This window comes from Malaya genurostris, chromosome 3, assembly GCF_030247185.1.
Source record: "Malaya genurostris strain Urasoe2022 chromosome 3, Malgen_1.1, whole genome shotgun sequence".
Classification (NCBI taxonomy): Eukaryota; Metazoa; Arthropoda; class Insecta; order Diptera; family Culicidae; genus Malaya; species Malaya genurostris.
The window spans coordinates 198,414,281-198,440,338 of NC_080572.1; the positions used below are offsets into that span (position 1 = coordinate 198,414,281).

The window sequence follows — 26,058 nt, forward strand, 5'->3', positions numbered from 1 at the left end:
GGTAAAATATCATGTTTCACTGTGATGCCTTAGGCTTCATGCTTCGACTAATACAATAAGTTTTCAAGTTTTTGCAACAATTCTTTCATTGACAGATAGTATTTGGCAGCTGTCATCACGTCTGTTAATACGACGTGAGGTACTGAAATCAATGGTTTTTATCAATTTCGAAAGGTTAGTCGAACTTCAATCCCGAACAAGATAACTTAAGTTTTAAGCCCTTGGCATCTTAGAGCTTAAGCAGTGTGCCTTAAAATATTATATAATTGAATAAAAAAAACTTATGTTTTAACAACGTCTTCACCACAGCACATCGACACATTAGATTCGAGCTTCACAAATAGTCAACGCAAAAATGGAACTAATCGCTCTAATAGAATTGATAAGAATGAACCATTTTTCGTTTTCATTAAAAAATTACCAAATCACAATAGTTTGGCTCCCAGCTCATTACTCCATTCTAGGCAATCAAAGAGCGGACAATTTAGTGTGCTACTCTTGAGGGTGAAATTTAAGAGCGACCCATTGCTTTCAACAATTACTGCAGTGTGTTTCGCCAAAGAACACTTGCCTGCTGGCGAACTTCTTGGGATGAGATGGCTGCACTTAATTATTCATAAATTATCGACAAAAGTTTGGTTCAGGAGGTTGAATGGGTAAGGATTTCATCCGTGTGGTGTCCAAATTCATGTTCAATCATTTGACGATAGACGGACATTTCACAAAACCAGCCGATTAGTATTTAGAAGATTTTGTAAAACAAACAAATCTGAAATAATTTGTGACAACATCAATATTTTTGCGTAATAAATAAATATTTTTAGTAATTTATTGTATATATTGGCTAAAGGAAAAAACGGATTTTATGGAAACAAAATCGCCATCAGTTTTGCGGTTATGTGACGTGTAACGATCCAATTAAGCATTTATAGAATTACCCGTAACGATCCTTTATATTGAAAGGTACACTCCCTGTTATACAAAAAGTGTCTGGTTTAGTCCCGGTTTCCCCAATAAAAGCCACATGTCGTTCACATAAGGGATGCCAGGTTAAATTTACACTCTGGATCGTACAATCAAATTCTTTCAATATCAGTGGGAAAATTGCGAACAAAATGAAAGTCAGGTTCACGAAAGGTACGCAGATTTCAAAAACGCCCATTTAACATTTGATGATGAGGAAAATCTATAAAAAACTACGGGTCCACAGTGTTAACTAGAAATCTGCAAATATAAAAAGAGAAATATTGTGATTGTGTGATCTGAGAACTCTCTGTGTGGATGAAATTATTTTTAAGCAAATGGATAGTATTGCAATAACATACGATTTTGGTTATTTAGTTTCGACGAAATGTGTGTTATTTCAAATAACAATTATAGCAAAGTAATAAAGATTATTATTGTAAATTTATAAACATTTACCTACTGGAAGAAGCGGAGTGCGAGGAAATGGACCTGCTGCACGGCTCTCTAGAAACACGGAAATTCTACAAGAAACTCAACAAATCCCGCAACGGCCCTGTACCGTGAGCCGAAATGTGCAGGGATAAGGACGGGAGCCTCTTAACGGATGGACGTGAGGTGATTAAAAGGTGGAAGCAGCACTTCGATGAGCACCTGAACGGCGCAGAGAACGTAGGCATTGGGGTTCAAGATGACGGAGGAAACGACTACGTCAGTGCAGCAGAAGACGGAAAGATCCAGCTCTCACACTGAGGGAAGTTAAGGATGCCATGCACCAACTTAAAACCAACAAAGCAGCTGGTAAGGATGACATCGCAGCTGAACTCATCAAGATGTGCCCAGAAAAGTTGGCTACGTGTTTGCACCGATTAATAGTCAGGATCTGGGAAATCGAACAGCTACCGAATGCCGCCTACAAAGTGTTATTCCAGATCATCTTCCGTCGCCTATCACCTAAAACGAATGAGTTCGTGGGAAGTTATCTAGCCGGCTTCCTTGATGGCCGATCGACAACGGATCAGATCTTCACCGTGCGGCAAATCCTCCAAAAATGCCGTGAATACCTGGATTCCGGAAGTAGGTTCATAAGATGTTTAGTAATATGAAGTTTTGTGGGCTTCAGGAGGGTTATGATTTTAAACACCGGAATTACCTGGCGAAGACATGGGAAGAGGAAAGTAACGCCACGGTAATAGTCTGGCACTTACAATCTCCAGATACCAACTTGATTGAAAATGTTTGAGATATTGCGAGGTTCCAACTCGCGGAGAAACTAATGCGTGGAGTGCAGTTGTTACGCAGAAATAGAGAAATTTGGCAGTGCCTGTCCATCAAGTCCGCACAAAAAACTATCCCGAAGTATGCACAGTAGGTGAATTATTTTGATAACAATTATTCCTTTCGGGTGATTATTATAGCATGTTTTGACTATTGAGCGCGAACATAGTATTAGGGTAAGAAAAGAAATCAGTTGAGTATCCTGTAGGAAATAAATTCAATGTGATTTTTTATCCTAAACGGAAAATAAAGTAAACAGAATATTCTTGTTCAAGACAAATCTTAAAACTATTCCAATAATCAGCAAAAATATGTATAATTTTTATGTAATGTTGATATATTCTGACCATGAATCATATGTTTCGATCATAAATCTATCTCTACTCAATACAGTGCTGTAGATGTCGATGATTCAATCGATCAAAATATATGAACACATATATAAGGTATATTATATGTAGTTTATAAATCTAAATCTACTGCATGCATAAAAAAAATCTGCCACACAAGATCCGTTCCGCCAAACGCTGCTTCATGATCCGCCGCATCGCTGTGCTATACTGTAAACAGAATTATTACTGTAACAAATGTAACAATTATTTCAATAAAAATTTAGCTGATCCAGGTTATGATGTTTAATCTCAACAGAAAGAACCGTCAACGACAACCATTAGTTATTCATTTATTTACTATAGTGCATTGAATCGGATACTCAATGGAATATATGATCCGAAACTTTGCAATGATCGTGGTCAACAAACAATTCTCATTTCTTAGTATATCGAGTAAACCGAACTAAATGTTTTGAAACTTTGAACTTCATAGGGCAACATCGACATTGAAACGAGACTGAAGTGTGCTCGTATAGCAAAACTTATACAATTTGACAATATTGACATCTTTTTAATCGACCAAGTGAAGAGATTAAACTTTTCAGCAACGATGGTTGAATGTTTTATTTATAACAAGTATGAATTGAAATTTCAAAATGCCTAATGACATTGTTAAAACATTCATCCATATCGACAATTCTGTATCCAAAAAGAGATTTTTATGGTGATAATTTTTATAACTTATACATGACACACTTTTCGATGAAGTTACAAAATTATCTCTGAGGTACATTGTAGATTATGGAATCGGCTGACCAGAACGACGAATAGGATAGCGAGAACTCAGGAATCCTGGGCACATCTTCAGTGTTAACAAATAAAAATAATCGTACAGAAACCTATCAGAGCATAGTATTTTACGTGCTATATCATGTTTGGTTTTGACATGATTGGATCGAAAGACAGAACACAATTGAAAATTAAATCAGAGATCGATCCTGCCGAAATCAATATCCAAAAAGTATCTGCTATTCAAATGTATCATACAGATATCAAACAATAGATAACTATTTTTTAGTCTTATCTTGCTTTCAGCAGCATCGATACACTGTCATCTAAATTGAGTATGAAATGAAAATTGTCGTGTGAGCCAATGTCAGCCAAACACGTTACTTTACCTGTAGCCGTACAACAGCTCCAACTTAGGCTTAACTTAGTCATATAAATTTGAAATGCATTAAGAGCTGATGGTCTGATCTGGTGATCTTGCGATGTTGGCTTTCCCCGCGGTGACTGCATTCGCCTTGGAACTGGAAAAATCAACCTTGTGCCTGGACTGACTGGTTGCCGAAGCCAGAGACGTAATGTCATAAGTTTAAGCTGTAATCAAATTAGGTTTTGGAAGCATCGGAATACACTGAAATCATTCAGGTAAGACTTCGATCAGTGATGTTTTCGATGCACGTAGGTTTCGTTTCTCAGAAACATAATTAAAATGATTAGTGAAAAACTCAAAGCGAGGTTTGGCGTGAAAATGAAACAAAACTAATCTGCGTTTGCATTCTGCTGCCTCATTCATTCAATTTTCACTCAACCTGATACCGTATAGTGAAAGATCGTGGGTAATTATGAACTCGTCTCGCACACTATCGCAAGAAATAATAGTATTTGAAAACTGATAAGGTTCAGAAAACACGTGCTGAAAAAGGTAAACCACTATTTAAAACCTACCTATCTGTGTTTTGAAACTGCATCACCTCATTCATCGTCTGAGTTCAGGATGTCACGGTTTTATCAGAAGGAAGTAGGTACTCTTTTCATATAATGTGTACGAAAGTGGTGAGCCGAGTTCACAATATGCGATCTTTCAGTTCGCGATTTATCGATTGTGATCGATAATACCGATAGCACCGTTTCTTGTAAATTATAGTCGATTATCGTTCGTTCGCATTTTTCACACCCAAATCATAAATGAAAATAAACAGAAACATAACTGACGCTCCTATCCGAGCAGTAATCCAACCTACCTTTGCTTCATCCAGTCGTCCCAATGCCTTCAGAAGATTTCCCAAATCGCTTCTCACACAATACAAATCCTAGAATGCATCAATAAATCATTGCTTATTAACGTGAACTGAAAGTTTTTTTTTGTATATTTCATACCGGATTGTACTGCAGTGCGGTGACATACGCTTGAACCGCCTGTTCCATATCACGAGCAGCTACTAAAGCGGCGGCCAGGTTAATGTAGCCATCGATGAAATCCGGCTTCAAACGTACTGCATGGCGGTAGTTTTCTAGGGCTTCCTGCAGTTGACCGCGCTCCTTGTATACATTACCTAGGTTGCTGTGTATAGAAAAGATAGTGAGAAAAATACCTCAATGAGAGAAAGGATCTAACTGCGGACATAATTGAAGGAAAAAAAAGAAAATAGTCTCATATAGAAACGTGAACTTCACAATTCTGAGAATATGGAGTGAGCCTGTCATGGTATGTAAAACATAGTCTCGGTAAATAGACGTCAATCGTCCATCCGGTACAGTGATTTCTAATGGAATCTAGCCGTGTAACATTCGAACAATCGATAGTATTACGATGAAATTAATCAATCCACTAGTCGAAGAAGACCCCAGTTCCTATATAATTTCAAGTCGGTTACTAAAACCTGAGTCCAAACCAAATCCCTCATAAGTTTTGATTTAGGAGAATATTACCTGTATGCTTCGGCCAATAGTGGGTTTTGTTTTATTGCTAGTGTCGAAAACTGAGCCGACTTCTCCAACCGACGACACTGGAAGTGAATAGACGATAGAAGTAACAAGACGCCAGTATTGTTACTTTCTTGACGCCAAAGTTGCATACAGTGACGTTCAGCATTTTCGTAGTCTACGGCCTGATACTCACGGTGAGCTAGCTCTAGTAATCCTGCAATGAAGAGAACAAATTATGTATTTGGAGGAACGCACTAGTATTTTTTTGTATGAATCAATATACTAATCGTTATGCACTGATGAATCGAAGATGAAACATAAAGAAAAAGACTATTCCCCTTCCACAGTTATAACGGTGCATCTATACTCAAGTTTGACTTATTGACGATAAACATATTCTATCACACAATTAAATAACGCGGAACATATGAGATTTTTATAAATTTACAAACTCGATGGAGGAAAACTTTGCACAGTTCTTTGGAAATATTTTAATGGTTCTGAAAAGAACCGATTTGATGATTTAATCCGAATTAACAACTGTTGAGTACCTTTTTGTCATCATATATTTATTTACACCAAAATCTTAATTCTGGATAAATATTCAAGAGCTATTCGGAAACTGGGGCATGCTCAGAATTCAGTTGTAAAAGTCAAGTTAGGAATCCCGATCAAGAATTCAGTTTACGAAATTATTTCTGCTGTTATATTATGTATGGAGTAGGCCCCTCGATCGCCGTACGCAGTGATGTCGGAGTAATCGTGTCGGAGAAATCGTGTCGGAGAAATCGTGTCACTAGTGGACTGACAGCAGGACATCCAACGTCATAACCGGAGATATATTCACGTGCGAAGATCGGAGAAGTTAACCTTATTGGATAAGTTAACTTGATTTATCACCGTTGAGATTTATTACCGTTATCATCGTACACAATCCATTTTTCTATTTATAAATTACGTTTGCCGTAGAAGTAGGCCCGAGCTAAGTGAAGTAACTTTACCAGGTATGAAGAGAATTGTCATTAACAGTGAACTTAACTTATACAGGTAACCTTAACTATAGCTCGATAGGAATACCAGTAACCGTACAAATTGCCAAGTTGAGAACTCAGTAGCCAACGAGCACTCGGTTAGATACTAATTGTAAGTAAGCTAAAATTATGTGAAATCCCGAAATAACATTCCAATAAATTTTAGTTCGAGTTCTTGCCATTTAAACAAAACTGCGAAATTTCTAACAATCTCGAAAATTACGAGTGATGAGCGACTTAGGAGCCGAAGATTCAACATCTACTAACCAGATGACGACGCAACCCTCCGTAACCTTCAACTGTAAAGGCTGTGAGCGGCCAGATCAGGAAGAAAACATGGTGGCCTGCGACAAGTGCAGCACTTGGTGGCACTTTAGTTGTGCAGGTGTGGCAGACTCAGTTACTGATCGATCATGGAAATGCAATAACTGCTCACCTCTTTGCGGTTCCATTGTATCAGGTAGAACAGCGAAAACCACTCGACTTCGCCTGAAACACTTGGAAGAAAAAAAGGCTTTAGAAGATAAAATTCTGGATCTGCGGGTCCAGAAGGAAAGGGAGTATCTGGCACAAAAACATCAGCTGAAAGAAGACGCAGAAAGTGACGAAGATAGTGTAGAGAACTGTGGCAGTGTCTGCCGCTTCGATATAAGTAGCTGGATAGAAGAGCAAAACACAGTGAGTGAGGGAACTAATCTACTTGTCTCCTGTACTTCAACTCCCGTTACCTCAGCAGTACACATAAGTGTAGCTTCATCGATATGCTCGTCCGAATCACAGCTCTCGCTAGTAAACTTACCGCCTCTGACACAATCGGTTTATACAACGGCTACCATGCCTACACATCAAATGACAATCCCTAACCAACAGCAGTACCTCTTGAATCCGCCGACCGGTTTAACGAAGCTTATGCCTTCAGCGACAAATTTACCTAATGGAATAAGAGCATCAATTCCTGTAGATCCCGAAACGTACAACTATCGATATTACCTAGCTAATAATGTAAATGAGTTCGCATTAGGGTCTGTACCTATCTCCTGTATCGCGGAACAATCAAGAACACACCCCTCGATGAGCCAGTCAGAGACCCAGCGGCCGATGGAAATGAATTTACGCAAGTCTGATGCCATATGGTATCCCGATAGAATTGGTTTATATCAGCCTTACGATCGTCAACATCTGGTAAGCTCTAATATACATAATATGAATCCACCTTCGACGGCAGGGAATGATTATGACCGTACAGCGCAGTGTACTGTTAACGTTCCAACGACACAAACCGCGCATCCGGCAAGAGGAATGAATCATATGACAGTGCATTCGAACCCCCTGGTTAACGGCTTTGATCATTTCATGCCATCCCAACAATCAACGTCACACCCCCAGCCATCACAATACCTTTGGCCTGCAGGCGGAGTTATTAGTCCACATCAACTTGCAGCTCGTCACGTTGTCTGCAGGGATCTACCTAAATTCGCGGGAGATCCGTTGGAGTGGCCTATGTTTCTGAGCGCATTCGAATCAACCACGGTCATGTGTGGAATACAACCGGACGAAAATCTGGCCAGGTTGCAAAAAAGTTTGGTTGGAAGCGCCAGAGAGAAGGTTCAAAGCCTTCTCACTCTTCCATCGGCTATTCCGGAAATATTAAGTACGCTTAGAGATGAGTGTGGTCGACCGGAACAATTAGTTCACTGTCTGCTTTCGAAAATACGGAACGCTCCCCCTCCTAACGTGAACAAACTAGAGACGTTAGTCATATTCGGCAGGGAAGTAAGGAATCTAGTAACTTATATCGAAGCTGCCAACTTACATTCCCACCTTTCGAACCCGATGTTGCTGTCTGAACTCGTGGGCAAATTGCCACCGAGTTTGCGACTGGACTGGGGATTGTACAGTCAACGGATATCTGAGAGCACGTTGAAAGCCTTTAGTAACTATGTATCGTCTATTAAAACAGCAGCCTGCCAAGTGAGCTCTCCGCTTGAATGTGCTTCCAATTTACCAGACAGCATAACACGACGCGGATCGAAAAGAGAAAAGGACGGTTTCCTGAATGCGCACTCGACGAAAGACGATTCCGACACACAATTAAGCAATGAAATTATATCACGCTCGTCGAACGTAAAGTTAAAATCATGTCACGTATGCCAGAGAACTGAACACAAGATCAGGAACTGTGGCACATTCCTAAAGTACTCTGTCTCAGATCGCATCAAGTTCGTGGAACAGAACGGACTATGTAAACGATGCCTTACCGGGCATGGGAGATGGCCATGCAGAACGAAACAGCACTGTAGTGTAAATGGCTGTCAAGAAGCGCATCATAAACTACTGCATACGATCGAACTACCAACCATAAATTCTCAAACCAGTTCTCCAGCTATCATATACACTCACAACCATCGTACATCATCTTTATTCAAAATATTACCAGTCATACTACGCAATAACGGAAAGTCAGTGGAAACGTTCGCGTTTTTAGACGATGGTACTGATTTGACGTTACTGGACAAGGACCTCGCAGATAAACTTGACCTCCATGGGACCGAAAGCACGCTCTGTCTTCAATGGACTGGTAACGTTACTAGAAAGGAATCATCTTCAAAAAAAGTCCATCTAAACATCTCAGGTTTCAATGCTAATGAGGAATATGCTCTTCGAAACGTACGCACCGTGGATAGCCTCGACCTACCTAGGCAAAGTCTGCACTATCCGGAGTTAGTGAAGCAATTCCCGTATCTACAGGGGCTTCCCGTTCAAAGCTATACCGGGGCTAGTCCAGGTATTCTAATTGGAGTGGACAACGCGCGATTAAAGCTGCCGCTCAATCACCGATACAGACGAGACAAAGAGCCAGTAGCTATAAAAACTCGCCTGGGATGGACTATCTTTGGAGGCATAAGCGGAACCAGTGAAACCCAACACGTTTTGGTTCATATCTGCTCCTGTACTGAAGAACGACAGTTGAACGAAATGGTGAAAGATTACTTCCTGGTCGAGAACTTAGGTATTAATAATTGTACACCACGTGAATCGGAGGGAGATACACGTGCTTGGAAGATACTTCGTGACACAACAAGACGAACGGAGTCCGGCAGATTTGAGACGGGACTAATATGGAAAACGGATAATATCAACTTCCCCAACAGCTATCCGATGGCAAATCGCCGACTGAAATGTCTCGAGCGTAGACTCGAAACAAATTTGGAACTGAAGCAGGCGGTTCACGAACAGATCATGGAATACCAAAGGCTAGGTTACGCTCATAAAGCGTCAGCGAAGGAGCTACAGGAATGTGATTCTCGCAGAGTATGGTACCTACCACTCGGAGTGGTTTGCAATCCAAGAAAGCCGAACAAAATCCGCGTCGTATGGGATGCGGCTGCTTGTGTTGAGGGAATATCCTTAAACTCCAATCTGTTAAAAGGACCAGACCTGCTGACCCCACTTTTAAAAGTTCTGTGTAATTTCCGTCAAAAACAATACGCGATAACTGGCGACATAAGGCAGATGTTTCATCAGCTCCTGATACGAGAACAAGATCGCCAATCCCAACGATTTCTATGGCGGTCTGATGCAAAATGTGCCCCAGATGTATACATCATGGATGTAGCAACCTTCGGAGCGAAATGCTCCCCATGCTCCGCGCATTATGTTAAAAATCTAAACGCGAAGGAATTCGAGTCCATATTCCCATTAGCAGTTTCAGCAATCGTTAATAACACGTATGTCGATGACTACTTAGATAGCAGAGATACTATCGACGAAATAATTAAGATAGCTACTGAAGTACAAATGATACACAGCCAAGCCGGTTTCGAAATACGAAACTGGCAGTCGAACTCCGATGCGATCCTCACACGGGTCGGGGGAAGGTACAACGAGGCAGTTAAAAGTTTCACCGCAGATAAAACAACAAACGCTGAACGCGTGTTAGGAATTGCGTGGATTCCAAGTGATGATGTTTTCAGCTTCACGACACAGTTTCGCAAGGATCTTCAGCCTTTACTGACGGGCGATATTACTCCTACAAAACGTCAAGTTCTACAAATCGTAATGAGCCTGTTCGATCCGCTGGGGTTTATATCTAACTACACGATACACGGAAAGATACTCATCCAAGATGTGTGGAGATCTGGAATTGAATGGGATGATCCCATTACAAAAAAGGATTTATATAGTTGGAGACGATGGATTACATTGGTTCCCGAGTTGCGACAAGTGAGAATATCAAGATGCTACTTCAACAACTACTCACCCGGAAGCTACGACTCGCTTGAACTACACATTTTCGTGGACGCGAGCGAGATGGCATACTGCAGTGTAGCGTACTTTCGTATCGTTGAGGATCGAACACCAAGATGTTCCCTGGTAGCATCGAAAGCGAAAGTAACTCCGCTCCGACCGCAGACTATTCCTAAAAACGAATTGAACGCTGCCGTGCTCGGCGTTAGATTGATGAGGAGTATAGTAGAAAATCATTCCCTATCCATTAAGAGACGATTCATCTGGTCAGACTCCTCAACCGTCCTCTCGTGGCTACGAGCAGACCCTCGTAAATATCGCCCTTACGTGGCATTTCGGGTTGCCGAAATTCTCACCGAAACGAATGTTGACGATTGGCACTGGGTACCGACAAGGATGAATATCGCCGACGAAGCTACAAAGTGGAATAGTGGTCCAAGCTTCGATCCACTGAGCTGCTGGTATCGCGGCCCCGAGTTCTTGTACTCGCCCGAGCACCTTTGGCCATCAGCTGAGCCCTCATTGAAAGATCCTACTGAAGAACTGCGGACCGCCCTTATTCATCGAGAAATTCCGCATCAAACACCGTTTGATTTCGCGAAGTGTTCCCGCTTCGATGATCTAATAAAACGGCTGTCGTACCTCCAACATTTTCGCAATCAGTGCTGTTACAAAAACAGGGTTCTAACAAAGTCCCGTACCGTGTATCTGAATCATGAAGACTACGTTTCGGCGGAAAAGTCTGTGGCGAATGGTACAGGCCGGTCCTTACGCAAATGAAATCTCATTATTGAAAGCAAACTCAGAGCGACCCATAGCTCAGCGCCAGCGTCTGGGAAAAGCAAGCACTTTGAGAGGTCTATCGCCCTTTCTAGATGAAGATGGTATTATCCGTTCAGAAAGTAGAATCGACCCCAAAGCGGCGTACTATTGTTTCGATTTTCGCAATCCAGTGATTCTACCAAGGGAGAACCACGTGACAGATTTGCTCATACTTCGATTCCATCAGCGGTTTGCACACGCAAATACAGAAACAGTTATAAATGAGATGCACCAGAAATTTTACATACCAAAGATGCGTTCAGTAGTGAAAAAAGCGATAAAAAATGTATGTGGTGTCGCGTGTACCGAGCCAAACCAGGCGAACCAAGAATGGCATCATTACCGCAAGCACGAGTGCAACCATACGTGCGTCCATTTACATTCACAGGTCTCGACTACTTCGGACCGCTGGTCGTTAAGCGAGGTCGAAGCAACGTCAAACGCTGGGTGGCACTTTTCACGTGCCTTACAATACGCGCTGTTCACTTAGAGGCCGTCCATTCGCTATCAACAGAATCCTGTAGAATGGCCATACGACGGTTCGTGGCAAAAAGAGGTGCACCGCAGCAGATTTTCAGCGACAACGGCACAAATTTTCACGGCGCTGCTCGAATTTTGGCGAACGAAATTAAGGCAATTAACCACGAGATAGCAGCCACCTTTACCAACACCGATACGAAATGGTACTTTAATCCACCTTCTGCCCCGCACATGGGAGGAGTGTGGGAAAGAAAGGTGCGCTCGGTTAAAGACGCATTCAAAGTGTTAGCGCATCACGAAAGACTAGACGACGAAGGGCTGGTTACACTTCTTGCAGAAGTCGAAATGATTATCAACTCTCATCCTCTAACATTCGTACCACTGGAAGGAGCTGAACAAGATGTTGTTACACCGAACAGTTTTCTCCTCATGAGCTCGAGTGGATCCAACAACCTCAACAGAATCCCAATAGATGAACCAATTTCGCTGAGAACAAACTGGAAACTTATGCAGCATCTTCTAAACCAGTTCTGGAAAAGGTGGATCCAGGCGTATCTTCCGACAATCGCTCGGCGGACCAAATGGTTCTCAGAGTTGCGTCCACTAGAAGAAGGCGATTTAGTTATTGTGGTCGACGAATCTGTGAGAAACGGGTGGCTACGAGGCCGCATCGTCAAGACGTATACAGCTGTGGACGGACAGGTACGCAAAGTCGACGTTCAAACCAATTCGGGAGTACTGCAGAGACCAGCGATCAAGGTAGCCCTTCTGGACGTTCAGGAGGTCGGTAAAACCCAGAAATAACGGGTATTACGGGTCGGGGTGTTATATTATGTATGGAGTAGGCCCCTCGATCGCCGTACGCAGTGATGTCGGAGTAATCGTGTCGGAGAAATCGTGTCACTAGTGGACTGACAGCAGGACATCCAACGTCATAACCGGAGATATATTCACGTGCGAAGATCGGAGAAGTTAACCTTATTGGATAAGTTAACTTGATTTATCACCGTTGAGATTTATTACCGTTATCATCGTACACAATCCATTTTTCTATTTATAAATTACGTTTGCCGTAGAAGTAGGCCCGAGCTAAGTGAAGTAACTTTACCAGGTATGAAGAGAATTGTCATTAACAGTGAACTTAACTTATACAGGTAACCTTAACTATAGCTCGATAGGAATACCAGTAACCGTACAAATTGCCAAGTTGAGAACTCAGTAGCCAACGAGCACTCGGTTAGATACTAATTGTAAGTAAGCTAAAATTATGTGAAATCCCGAAATAACATTCCAATAAATTTTAGTTCGAGTTCTTGCCATTTAAACAAAACTGCGAAATTTCTAACATCTACAATGAATTCATTTTTTTATTTGAATTTAATTTTAGAACCGAATTCTGATATTGAATTTCGAACCTGAATTAAGGAACTAAATTCAGTTCTAAAATCTAGTTCCAGAACTCAAGTTCCGAATTTAGTTCCAGTATGCAGGTTCTAATTTCTGAATCTGAATTAAGAAACTCAGTTCATAAAATCAGGTTTGGAGTTCAAATTTAAAAGTTATATTATATATTTTGTTTCAGTATTCGAATTCCGAGTTTCAGGGATTCGAATTCCGAACACAAATCAAGAAACTCAACTCAATTTTAAAATCTAGTCAAGAACTAGGAATCAGTTCCAGAGTCTAAGTTTTAAATTTCTGTATTCTGGAAGTTCTGAAATTGAATTCTTAAAGTAAGTTCTAAATCTGAAATTAGGTTCAGAATTCAGTTCCAGAATCCAATCCAAAAATCAGTTCCCGAAATCAGATCCAGTATTAAGAAGCTAAGTGCGAATAAGAAAACGACTTGAACTTTGAGGCTTTATACCACACAGGAGGTCTATTTTTGCTACCTCTGATGGAAGTTCCTCAATTTTGCCCTATATCCAGTTATTCTAACAGTAAAAAAGTAAAAACTACTTAGAACCTAATTAGTTTGTTATTGGCTCATCCCATGAAGCATTAAAGTCAATTGTGGCAAGAAATCATTATGTGCTGAATGTAAACATATGTTTGCTTCCTTTGTAACTTGTATTGTTTCCATGACATTTTGTCGGAACTGGATCAGGGTCATTTCGCCGAAAGCCGTTTCGCCGAAAGACATTTCGCCGAAAGGGTTATTTCGCCGATTCCTGCAATTGTCTTAATATTACAATTGAAATTGATTTAAAATAAAAACAAATGAATGATAACACGTTAACGCCCGTTTTGATCTACAATTGTATTTCTTGAAGAAATATTGACTCTTGTACTCTTGAATAAAGATTGATTCATGAACTTCAGAGCGGAGTTCCCAAGGAAATTTGTTGACTATTAGCCACTAAGCATCAAAGCAATTGTATAGGTGTATCTACCAAGCAAATGTATGTGGTATTTTCCGTTTACTAAGTGGAAAAATATCTAATGCGGCTTCGCCACATCGATTTGATTCGTGTGCTGTCCGACCTCGCTACCGCTCGTTCGGACCTAACTAAAGCGAAGAAACCTAGCTTTGAGTAGACTGGGCAATCGAGGCGGTTACAGGCTTGTATGCAAGAGGCCGCCGCTTCCGACGGCGGGTCGGCGAGCATAATAACACAAAAAATAATGTAGATGTATTCGAAATTACCCTTGCGGCGAAAAGTCCCTTTCGGTGAAATGTCCCTTTCGGCGAAATAACCCTTTTGGTGAAATGACTTTCGGCGAAATGACTTTCGGCGAAGTTACCCGCTCCCGTCGGAACTAGTCGACGCTTATTAACGGAGAGTCAATAACATTACTGGTTCACGATTACTAACCCAACATTTTTTAATGAATCGTATGGGATATTGTAATCTTGAGTTTATCTTTGTTAAAATGGTTACTTGATCCTTAGGCATATTCATTTCATAATTGGCCTTCTAACGACAGTTCGACATGTAGATGGTGCTGTTGTACAAACGATGATGTTTTCGAATGAAGCTGTCAAAATACATAGGAATACTTATTCTACAGTGAATTTTTATTTATTTGTAGTTGAAATTCGAATAATCAAAGAATATTCTGTTGTAATTAGGGAAAAAATATTGATTTCTATCAATTAAAATTTCACCCAATATTTTTAATATTCCGCTTGAGAAAAAATCTAAGTGTTTTGCTTTCAGAATGACCTACAGATTGATAATATTGACTTTACTTGTTAACACCGCTCTGAAATAATTGGTCTGCCCGTTTATTCCACCCAGTAGTTGTTTAAACCATTATTTCTGTTACGAAAATTGATGATATAACCTCACTTAGCATCAATATATAAATATAGTTTAGTATTGAAGATATTAAAGGCTTACTTTTTATGCAAAAGTTGAATGAATGCAAAAATTTTACCCATTCCGTTGGTTTGTTTAAGGAAAAATTACTATTTTAGTAACTATTTCCGCATTTAATACTCGATTTTTATATTTCTCTATGTGATAATTTGCTAACATCATCATTTTCTTGGTCCATAAAGTGAAACATAGAAGGCGCGGAGTTGATTTGAGTTTTGCGTTTGAAAGCCAATAAGAAGTATAAGTATTTTTTACCCACCGGCTGATAGACAATTGAAAACATAAAGATAATGAACAGAGAATTGACGTCGTAAAACACCAACCACGGCTACAACTTTCGTTTGACAAATTCAAAGTTACAATTTACAATGTATGAATATTTCTGAATGTATTTTTATATATTTGACTTGGCTCCTGTTGTTTAAATATTCCGAGAGCTAGCGAAATCCGAAAAATTAATTCGACTATAAATTAAGAAGACCATTACTTTGTTCGACCACTTTGTTCAATTTGTTTCATAGATATAACAACACAGGCTGTATTGATCCACCTACATATTTTAAACAAGACAATTTTATAAGAGATTTTTTGAAAAAAAAATGAAAAATATTTCGCAGTATTTGCACGAGTTTATTTTTATGAGGTTCGTATTGTTTCACGCAGATCCTTTAAGTGAATTCTCAAACACAAAATGTAAACTGAGCAGTGAACGCAAGTAAGCCCGTTATTTTAAGCGTGCATGCATTGTACCATTTTTCTGCGGCATTGCTTCTTAGAGCCCAAGCAAACATATTGTGTCCGATTTTATCAGAATTTGCCGATTAAAAGTCGAATCAGCAAAACAATATTGCGACTCTACTGAGATGAATATTGGGCCTATATTGGCCCTACTGACACTAAGTTCCAACTACTGCAAGCCAATATCGTCGATACTCAACATGGTTTCATGTCTAAGCGCCTACAACCTCAAACCTACTGTCGTCAAAAGATGAGATTAGTGCTCACAGGTTCCTATCTCATGCCTTCCCATGACTCTATGATGATATTTGGCCAATAGAAAGGCGTCGACTGGGTGCTATCGTCTTCTGCGTTAGTTTCAGAATGAGAGGGTGCTAATTTTAATTCCAATTTATATCGTTTATTTATACCAGGCTTAACCGTAGCTGCGATCGTACTCTGGGTAGGGTGCAAATTGGCTTGTATGTAATCACTCATTTGAAACGCAAAAATATTAAAAAATCATTCAAATAGGTCAAGGTTCGGTTTGACGTCCTATTGCTTAAGTGAATTTGGACCCCTTGATGTGATTTTAAATTATCCAGATTTCTAGTCTACTTGTTTTGATAAAATTCGCATGTAACATTCCTTGCTAATGCATAGATTAGCATTTTTCATTTTATCACTAAATGATTCCACATATAATGCAAAATACGTTTTATGAGTAAGAGTTACTGCTTGGGAATAATTAATTTCTCTATTCTCATTATTAGTGTTTATCAGATGTGTGTAATATCATACTATGTCCCAAGAGTGTAATTGACCGGTTCAGAAAACTGAATATGTTGATAAGATGGGTAATAAATAGGACATTGGTTGAAAACTGGAGTTTTTGCAAGATCCGAAAATGTTAATCGTGTATAGAAAACTGAAAAATATAAACAAATTACGAAATCTTTATGGAACGATTGAATCCTTTTGATGCGAACATTGCATTGAGGCAGGGTTGATCGATGGAACGGTGACCTCGGGACACGATTTGCTCCGCATGTGAAATGGTTCATCGGAGATCGGTTGAGTTTACACCTCCCTGAGTTCTGGACTAAAGTTATTTGCATGTATATACAACATACAAGGAAACAACTATTTTGTGTAAAGTGCTAATGTAAGATTGACGGGCCTAAATGAACGTTCCACAAATTGTTAAGATCTACTACATTATCTGCAACTCAGAAGACGCAGTCTGTCTGTTGAAAATCCCTTTACTGTTCGTTTGTTCATTCAACTCTTGGATATTGTTCGGTAGTTTAGAACCTTGCTACCTGAACGGTCGACTACCGGAATAATCGAGAATCATAGAATCGAGTCGACTACCGGATTATGAAAGAAAGTCACGGGTTACTAACCGGCAGAGATGTCTACCTACTCTGTGTGACGAAGAGCAAGCAAAATTTCTCCCCTCGCACTGATAACTTCAACGAGAGCTCTTCTCTTTCACATGTATAAAGTGTGCACGCATCATGAGTGCGTTTGTTTATTTCCTTTTACCTCTTCCACTGAATCGCACCAAAGTGCTAGAGCATTAGCTAATAAATTCTCTGAGGTGGATGCAGATACTTTCACAGAGGTGTACACGCCGGTGAGCACTCTGCTGTATGGTTTGCGTAGAAGAAGCGTGGACACGCAAAATCAGCAAAATAAAACAATTTATCGTAAAATTTTCGGTTTTCCTTGCAAATTTTTCATAGTAATGCCAGATCTACTCTCTATTAATTGAAGTTCACAGAAGTGTTCGCTCACCATCACGCGCCAGTGGTCACTTGGGTGTATTTAGACGAGAGCGCGTGTGAGCGATTCATGCGAAGAGAATGTGTTTCACTCGCGCCAGCTGCTTTAACCACAAGCACACACTCAAATGCTGTCTATTCGACACTGAGAAGAAGTGCGCTTTCCTCTTTGTGCGGTGCTTCGTTTTTTGCATCCTCGGTGTGGACAAGAATCTGACTCCAGCGTGTATCGCTCTGGTGAAATGCCATCTCTGCGAACCGGTCTCGACACACAGCAATTTTTGTGCGCTTGCATAATATGAAACGATAGGATTGACTGTCCCGTTTAGCTCAATGCAGTTCATATTATTGTGTGAGCCAGAACTCTCCGGTAAAGTGCCTTTATCCGACTTCCGATACGACAATCCATCTACTCTATCTACTATCACTTTATCGAACTAGGGAAAAATTGAATAAAATCGAAACTTTTCGTATGTAACGAGGAAATTATGTTTCATATACACAAGAATCGATATTATACCAACACTCGAAGCACTTTTCATAAGTTAGAGCCACTTTGAAGTATCCCAGGAATGACTATATGTGCCAATAGTTGTGAAAAGTAGCCAAAGCATTTTAAAGTTCATCCATTGCGGTACACTGGTTCTGCTCTAAGATGCCAAATAATAATTGTAAACTAAGATAATTACTCCTTTTCTGTTTCACCAAAGATAAGTTCATGTTTTGGAAATATAAGATTCAAATGAACGTAAGGCGTTCATTTGAATTGATACAGTATTTTTTCTTAAAAAGCCTCTTCGAAAAAGTTATTCTATTTTTAAAAGACAAGTAGTTACCTACACGCAGTAAATTATGCTGTGAAGGACGAAAAAATCATTACTGAAGCTTGCCGGGCGCAACCGCGACACGTAATGAAATCATGTTTATTTCAGAGTATTGTTGAAGGATGATTGCAGTGGAAAATTACAGCAAACAGGAGAAAAAAGGCAATTGAAACTATGCATGGTAATGGAACATAGACATTGAAATTCATTATGCTTGAGAATAATATTGAAAATTACTTACCGACAGAAGACAACGGATGGGCCTGATCGATTTTCGCATTGTTCTGCACAACTTGCTGTTGTTGTTGGACCTGTACGGCCTGTGGTTGCTGCTGGATAACCACGGTTTGAGGCTGGTTCTGCACTTGAATTTGCTGTTGCGGCAGCGGAGGCTGTGCCGCCTGTGTGCCAGGAACTTGACCTTGCATTTTTTGCACTAGTTCGATTTTTCTGCGTTTGATCACAACTGTACCAGCAGCACTATCGGATGGTGTTATCTTCACGAATGTACCGAGATTTTAAAATTGATGAAAAATGAATCAATTAGACAAATGAAAACGCCATTACAGCACACAATTGTTGGAAAGCTTACACCTAATGTAACTGATGTTAATTTAGTTGTCGCGCACTAATGTCCCTTACAGTAGTCCTAAAATACTTTGAATTTTAACAACCAATCACCCAATATCACGGATTTACACATCGATAGGAAGAAAAAATGCCAGTCGCCATGTTATCGAAGTTTTTTCCCTGCTAACTATTCACGATTGCTTCTGCTTCCTCTGTCTGTTACTGACTGATGTACACTGTGTTGGTCTTGCGCTATTCACTCACACTCAAATAGGGGAAAACATTAATAGGGGAGGGTACGTCATACTTTAAGACAGCATAGCAAAATAATTGTAATACAAACTTGTTTATGTAGGCAGTGTGATTTGAACACACAATTTCGATTTTAAAAAGCAAAAAAAGAAATACTCAGTATGCTACTTTTTTATTCTACTTGACGATTCAATATATTCACGAAATTTTCGAAATTTTTTAATTTCTGTATGAATTACTATTTTAATTTTCATTCCAACATTTTATGGTTTTCGTGAACTTACATTGGAATTCTTGTTTTATTATTCAAATATTGTATAAAACCCCTAATGATAGATAATAAAATTTCTGTTTTGGCTTGATGAAACGTTGATAGGTTTCACGTAAGAGGCTGAAAAATATATATGATAACTTTTGTAACTTATACATTCAAAAATTTCTACACTCACTAACAATTAGCTGAATAGTTATTTTACGATAATTCTTCGAGTGGCAGTACTAAATCTGCCGCAATACTGCAGAGTATAAAAAATTATGACACAATTATTGTTGTCGAAATACTCTATACTATGTGTGTGAATGAGTTTATCAAACTCGACGAGACAATTTATAATAACCATAAAAAAACAAATACTGCACAATACAGGAACACATGACCATTGTGAAAAATTAACTCTTTCTTCTTCTGGCTAGGACCGATGACAATCCATCTTATCAAAAATCTTAATCACTGATTTAGGGTATCTAGCACATTTCATTTCCTGATTAGGTACAATTTAATTGTCTCCATATTGACAATTGAGATATTACCGTTTGAGGTTGGGGACTTTTCTCGAACTGGTCGTTGTTAGATGTAGCACTTTTATCGGTCAAAAGATAGTACACAGTTTGATAATTATTTAACTTTTCTATGTCTGATTCGGCATTGAATTGTGCTGCGGACATCGCAACGTGTCGCTTTCGCTAGTTTTTTCTTCAATCACTATGATCTATCACCACCAATACAAATATACCAGCCACTCCAAAAAATCGTCTAAAAGAATATTTTCCACTCGCCTTCCATTACAGGTTTGTCCACGAAAGCAATTGCCAATTACCTAACGGCAGCGATGCCAGATAGTAGTTTTGTCATTTCCGTAGATGGCATTTTTCTCGGAAGCTCTCACGGTGAAAAGCTTTTTTTTTGCTCGCCAGACAAAACTAGTTTTCGTAGTTCTCCGTTGATAAATTGTAATTTCCGTAGATTTCCGTAGAAAAATTCCAATTTCCGTAGATTTTGTCTACGTAGATCCGTAGAAAATGTTCGAATCCGTAGATCTACGGAGATTTCCGTAGATCTGACATCGCTGCCTAACGGAACTATTTGTGAAATAAATATCGTTTTTATATCACTTGTAAAACCAAGGATGCCAGTCGATTTATTTAAAGGTTTGACATAAACATTTCAAAAGGGCCTAAAAGCAATTGACGGATTCTTTGCTTCTCACATTATCAAATCCGAATAAATTCCGAATAAATACCGAATCGGCGAAAAATTTTTATCCAAAATTTCACGTGAAAATCATAATGAGTTCCGAATAAATTCCAACTCCAGTGCCACAATCGATTTCGAATAAATTTCGCCTCCAAACCTTTTGGTTCGGATATCGACACGTTGCGATGACCAGAATCGAGTGAGAAGATGCGGACTGAACTGTCAATTCTATTCTTTTCCGATTTTGCTTTTCGTGATGATTTTCAGTTTATTCCTAATAAAATTGTTTAGCTGAATATATTAATTTTAATCTTCAAGTTTTTCGGATATACAGAACTAGTTAATAATGTAGTTCTTCTTAGAACGCCAGCATAAACTATTGAAATTCGCTGGAAATTAACGATTCAGACGGTCCGGCTTCTACCGTCACCGTCATTCCGATTCACACGATCCGGTTTCCTATCCGTGTCCGTCATGTCATTTTCTCACACGAAGAATTTGAAGAACTTAGTTTTGCACAATTTTATTCCACTAATACAAAATCTGGGAGCTTTTGAAGCCAATCGATCTGTTGTTTGTCTACCTTTTAATCGAATAAATAACAAAACAAAACAATCAACATAACGTACTTTGCAAATCTACTGATAAGTTTAATTACTTATATATGGTATATTTTGTTTAAGAGTGGGATCTTGACACCGAATACATATATAACAAACGTCAGCTCAATACCGTAATCATATGAATCGTGCATGTGTGCGATAGTCACAGTCCGTCAAATATTCTTTAGGAGAAATGTTGACAGAGCTTGCCGTTGACGGACCTTGACGTTCCGGATCTCTGCTGGATCGTGTGAATGCGCAAAGGGAAAACTTATTTGACTAATTTTGACGGAGGCTGACGTTCCGGTGACGATAACGGAAAAAGCCGGATCGTCTGAATCGTACATAATACTTTCTTTACCGGAACGTTCACACGCTCCGTCCGTCAAGACGTTCCGTGACGGTGACGTTACGTGGGAATGGCTCCATAAGAATGCATGTAATTAATGTTGACGGTGACGGTGACAGAGGTTGACTATGATGGAAGGAGACGGATCGTGTGAATCGTATACATTATCATACAAATCGACAGTCATATTTGAAAATGAATCATCACAATAAATTATTGGATTACGTTGATAATATATTTAACTTTTTTAGCGATGTTGGAAGGTAATCATTTATTTTTCGCAACGTTGCTCACCATTATTATTTTTTATTGTGTTGGTAATTTTCATCCGAAATTAAGTGGCGGTAGACCAGAAGCAAGTAATTATTGTAACAAAACGGGTTCGATTTTGTATTGCGTTGGAGGATGAGAAGTATTACAATTATGTATATAGTTTTGGCAATATGTATTAAATCTGTATCCTGCATGAAATTTGCATGGACGTATACGAATCAATACATTACAGGTAATTCTGTATAAATGGCAACTCTGCTGGTAAATGAAAAAAAAATAAATACAGTGTAGATGACAGACAGGATGTTTTTGATAGGGTAACGTGGCGACATCATGACATATGCGTGTACTGTCCCAACTAAATGAATATTCGAAATAACCGTTAAAATGATTGAAGAATCTAATTTGATTGTCCTGTCTGTTAGTCTGTGGTAAAACCATAAGTTCTCGATTTATATTGAAAACTTTCGAGAAATTGCAGTAACGGTAATAATAAAAAAAAAAGAAAGTAAACAAAAAGAGGCTCTCATTTGTAGTTGTTCGTTACATATCTGGCACTGTTAGAAAAATGGGTAAAAATAGTCTTGATTCATGTAAGATCAATCATTGGAAAATTCGATCAGCTATGATCTTGGTGGAGGAAAATCACATATGATCAAGATCAGACTCGAGTGACGATTGATCTACTCGCTGAGAGATATGGAAATTCGTGACAACAGCAATCCTAATTTATAGCTAAGGATAACGCGTGCCAATGAGGCTTCCAAAACAAAATTCTAAATTCAATTTTGTATCTTTGGAGAATGCCCCTTTAACACTTCTTATCACCAGACTTGATTTCCTACATCAGTCATTCCCGATCGTATCAGTAGTGATTTTTTAGAATTTAGAACTTTAATGATCTCGACTTAACATGATCATGATCATACCAAAATCAAAAACACTTAGAGATCAGATCAATTGTGATTTCGCAAAGAAAATATTTTCTCTGGCTAAGATCACTTGTGATTCTTTATGTACAAGATCAGTGATTAGATATGTGATCTTAGATTACCAATGATTTTTTATTTTAGGTGATTTTTCCATTCAGATAGGGTTGCAAAAGTCTGTAAAAATGTCTACGGGTTTCATTTCTCTTTTAAGTATGGAACATTGAAACACAAAACTGGTTTGGCGAGCTAAAAAAAATGGTGTAACCTTTTCAAAAGTCTGTAAATTTTGACCAATGTCTGCGAAAACCTCGATTTTTAAAAGTGCACTGCAGCACTATACAAGAAATCTGACCTGGCATCTCTGATGCTACACACCTAAAACCGATTCTCGATATTGAAATGCCGAATTAGAATTAGAATTAGGCAACATGACATTTTGCTGAGTAATCCACATGCTCTTTTCCGAAATTCATTAAAGTATTATACTGATATCTCATTAAAGCACGTACTTCTGCCGAAGTTTGTCATAATATTATGTTGAATTTGTCAGTAAACAACAAATATACCGAAATCAGCATATCCGTTTGCCGAGATTTCGAATAGTGAGCTAGCTTTTACTGAAACTCAGTAAAGCACTTATCACCTAATACCTCCTTTCGATTTTGCAAAGCACAACGTCGCAATTACTCGTGGAGCTGGAAAACATACAAATTGGAAGGACACAGATTTTAATATTTCGTGACAAGATGTGAAATAAAAAACTATCTGCTTCGCAAATATAATTATTATTATCTGCTTATGTAGAGGTAGAAGTGTAGAGGAACGCTAGAAAAATGGAGGCGTGATGTTTTCTTTCTTGTATGCTAGATTCAAATGAACATACCCAGTAAATTCGCCCGTCGTGCAAATCGGGCGGGCGAGTTGCCTTTACGTTTCGAAAAGTTTGACGTTTACATTGTGCCTCGTTAGAGCAAAAGAGAAAGAGTAATTTGTTTTTGTGTTGTTCTATATTCGAAAAATTCTTTCTCTTTCACGCTTGACAAAATCTTTCACATCGTCTGTTATTTTCATCGTTACCATACCAGCGCTTTTATTGATTGTGAAGAAGTCCAGAATTGAGCAGTTTATGTGTGTAACGATTTTGCGTATGTTTGAGTCCCGACTGGGAAGGATTCTTAGTGTCAGTAGGATCCATAGCACAGACTAACAGACATGACAGTATGAGTAAATTCTTATAAAAATAATTTTTCGTGATGCACTAGTTCCACCTATATTGTACTGCGCGAACTATTTACTATCTGTACACCCCTTGTGTTATGTAAAAGTTTTTTTACTAGTTGGTTTCCCCTCGTTTGTCAACACCGATCAGCTGCTTGCAGGGATGCCTGATTTCATCAAAATATTCGAAAATGAATCGTCACAATAAATTATTGGATTACATTGATAATATATTTAACTTTTTCGCGATGTTGGAAGGTAACCATTAATTCGACTCCACGTTGTTCATCTAGACTATTTTTTATTGTGTTGGTAGTTTTCACCCGAAATTAAGTGGTGGCAGACCAGAAGCAAGTAAATATTGTAACAGAACGGGTTCGGGTTTTGTATTACGTTGGAGGATGAGAAGTAGGCACAATTATGTATATAGTTTTGGCAATATGTATTAAATCTGTATCCTGCATGAAATTCGCATGGACGTATACAAATCAATACATTACAGGTAATTCTGTATGAATGGCAACTCTGTTGATAAATGAAAAAATAAACACAGTCTAGATGACAGACAGGATGTTTTTGATAGGGTAACGTGGCGCCATCATGACACATGTGAGTACTGTCCCAAATAGAGAAATATTCGAAATGACCGTTAAAATGATCGAAGAATCTAATTTGAGTGTCCTGTCTGTTAGTCTGTGGTTGACGTTCCGGTGACGGTGACGGAAGAAGCCGGACCGTCTGAATCGTACTTTATTCGGAAGTTTGGATGTTTTCTCATTTCGATTTCAATGAGCAAAATTTTATCAGTGTAGGGATTAGGAAAACTTCAGGAATATATCTGGCCGCACTGGTTTTCACTTTTCGCCAGAGATACATTCCGTGTTGTGCATTTTATATGATCGGATCTATTCTTGCATTTTTCTCATTATTTTCTACAGCTATGGCCGCCAACAAAGAACGTACTTTTATCATGGTTAAACCCGATGGTGTTCAGCGGGGACTAGTTGGTAAAATCATCAAACGTTTTGAGCAAAAGGGTTTCAAGCTGGTCGCTCTGAAGTTTATGTGGGTAAGTGAAGATTTCAAACGTTATAACCTAACCAAGAAATGCTTACATAGAATGGTTGCCTCGTGGTATACTACTAATAAGATTAGTTTTACGGAATTGATTTTTCTTTGACAATGTTTGCTTTTCCTTTATTTTTCCCCCAGCCAAGCAAGGAATTGCTGGAGAAGCACTATGCCGATCTATCTGCTCGTCCTTTCTTCCCCGGTCTAGTCAGTTACATGAGCTCCGGACCGGTTGTTCCGATGGTATGGGAAGGATTGAATGTGGTTAAAACCGGTCGTCAGATTCTGGGTGCCACGAATCCAGCTGATTCTGCACCTGGTACAATTCGAGGAGATCTGTGCATTCAAGTCGGTCGCAACATCATTCACGGCTCGGATGCCGTTGAGTCTGCTAACAAGGAAATCGCTCTTTGGTTTACCGACAAAGAACTGGTTGCATGGACCCCAGCCAACGAGGGATGGGTGTATGAATAAATTTAATTTCTGCACTATCAATAACAAGAAAGTACCTAGTGATGGCAGAAGACTAAAAATTGTAAGGAAATATATGATAAAATGCAAGACCGATTAAAACAAGTGCAATTTATTGAATTTTTCCTTGATTGCGTTATCTGGTAAAAGGTCATGCGAACACTTCGAGCGATGTGTCATTGACGAAGGTTAAAATAATTTCAAGTCACAATAGCAAGCATGTAGAATGTCTATTGATTTAAACTAATCCAGTAAATGATTGGTCGTACAATAAACAAAACTTCTTGTTTCACCAGTAAGACTTCTAAGCTAATTATTGGTACACAATG

The 26,058-nt window shown here is 39.1% G+C and overlaps 2 protein-coding genes across 3 annotated transcripts in view; one reads left to right on the plus strand and one right to left on the minus strand.

Annotated features, from left to right (window-relative positions):
- The window catches only part of LOC131433679 (UDP-N-acetylglucosamine--peptide N-acetylglucosaminyltransferase 110 kDa subunit), a 60,393-nt gene extending 39,960 nt beyond the window's left edge, over positions 1–20,433 (minus strand). Inside the window, exons 1-5 of one of the 2 annotated variants that reach the window (XM_058600202.1) lie at positions 20,150–20,433; positions 18,759–19,014; positions 5,289–5,499; positions 4,737–4,920; positions 4,601–4,669 (exon numbers count right to left, since the gene is read on the minus strand). In XM_058600202.1, coding sequence (XP_058456185.1) covers positions 4,601–4,669; positions 4,737–4,920; positions 5,289–5,499; positions 18,759–19,014; positions 20,150–20,284 — 855 coding nt within the window. In that variant the 5' untranslated portion in view covers positions 20,285–20,433. Of the gene's footprint in view, positions 1–4,600; positions 4,670–4,736; positions 4,921–5,288; positions 5,500–18,758; positions 19,015–19,109; positions 19,353–20,149 lie in introns of those variants that run through there. The other variant, XM_058600203.1, reaches the window with a different exon arrangement.
- Positions 20,434–25,027: 4,594 nt separating this feature from the next.
- LOC131433695 (nucleoside diphosphate kinase) lies at positions 25,028–25,834 on the plus strand. Its single transcript, XM_058600232.1, has 2 exons — positions 25,028–25,256; positions 25,400–25,834. Exons 1-2 carry the CDS (start codon positions 25,083–25,085, stop codon positions 25,730–25,732), a joined length of 507 nt encoding a protein of 168 aa, XP_058456215.1. The 5' UTR covers positions 25,028–25,082; the 3' UTR covers positions 25,733–25,834.
- Positions 25,835–26,058: the final 224 nt, after the last annotated feature.

Excerpts from the sequence above, each read along its gene's own strand:
- LOC131433695 (XM_058600232.1), top strand. The coding sequence starts at position 25,083 with ATGATCGGATCTATTCTTGCATTTTTCTCATTATTTTCTACAGCTATG. Across the intron at positions 25,257-25,399 it reads TCGCTCTGAAGTTTATGTGG|CCAAGCAAGGAATTGCTGGA; the intron begins GTAAGTGAAGAT and ends TTTTTCCCCCAG.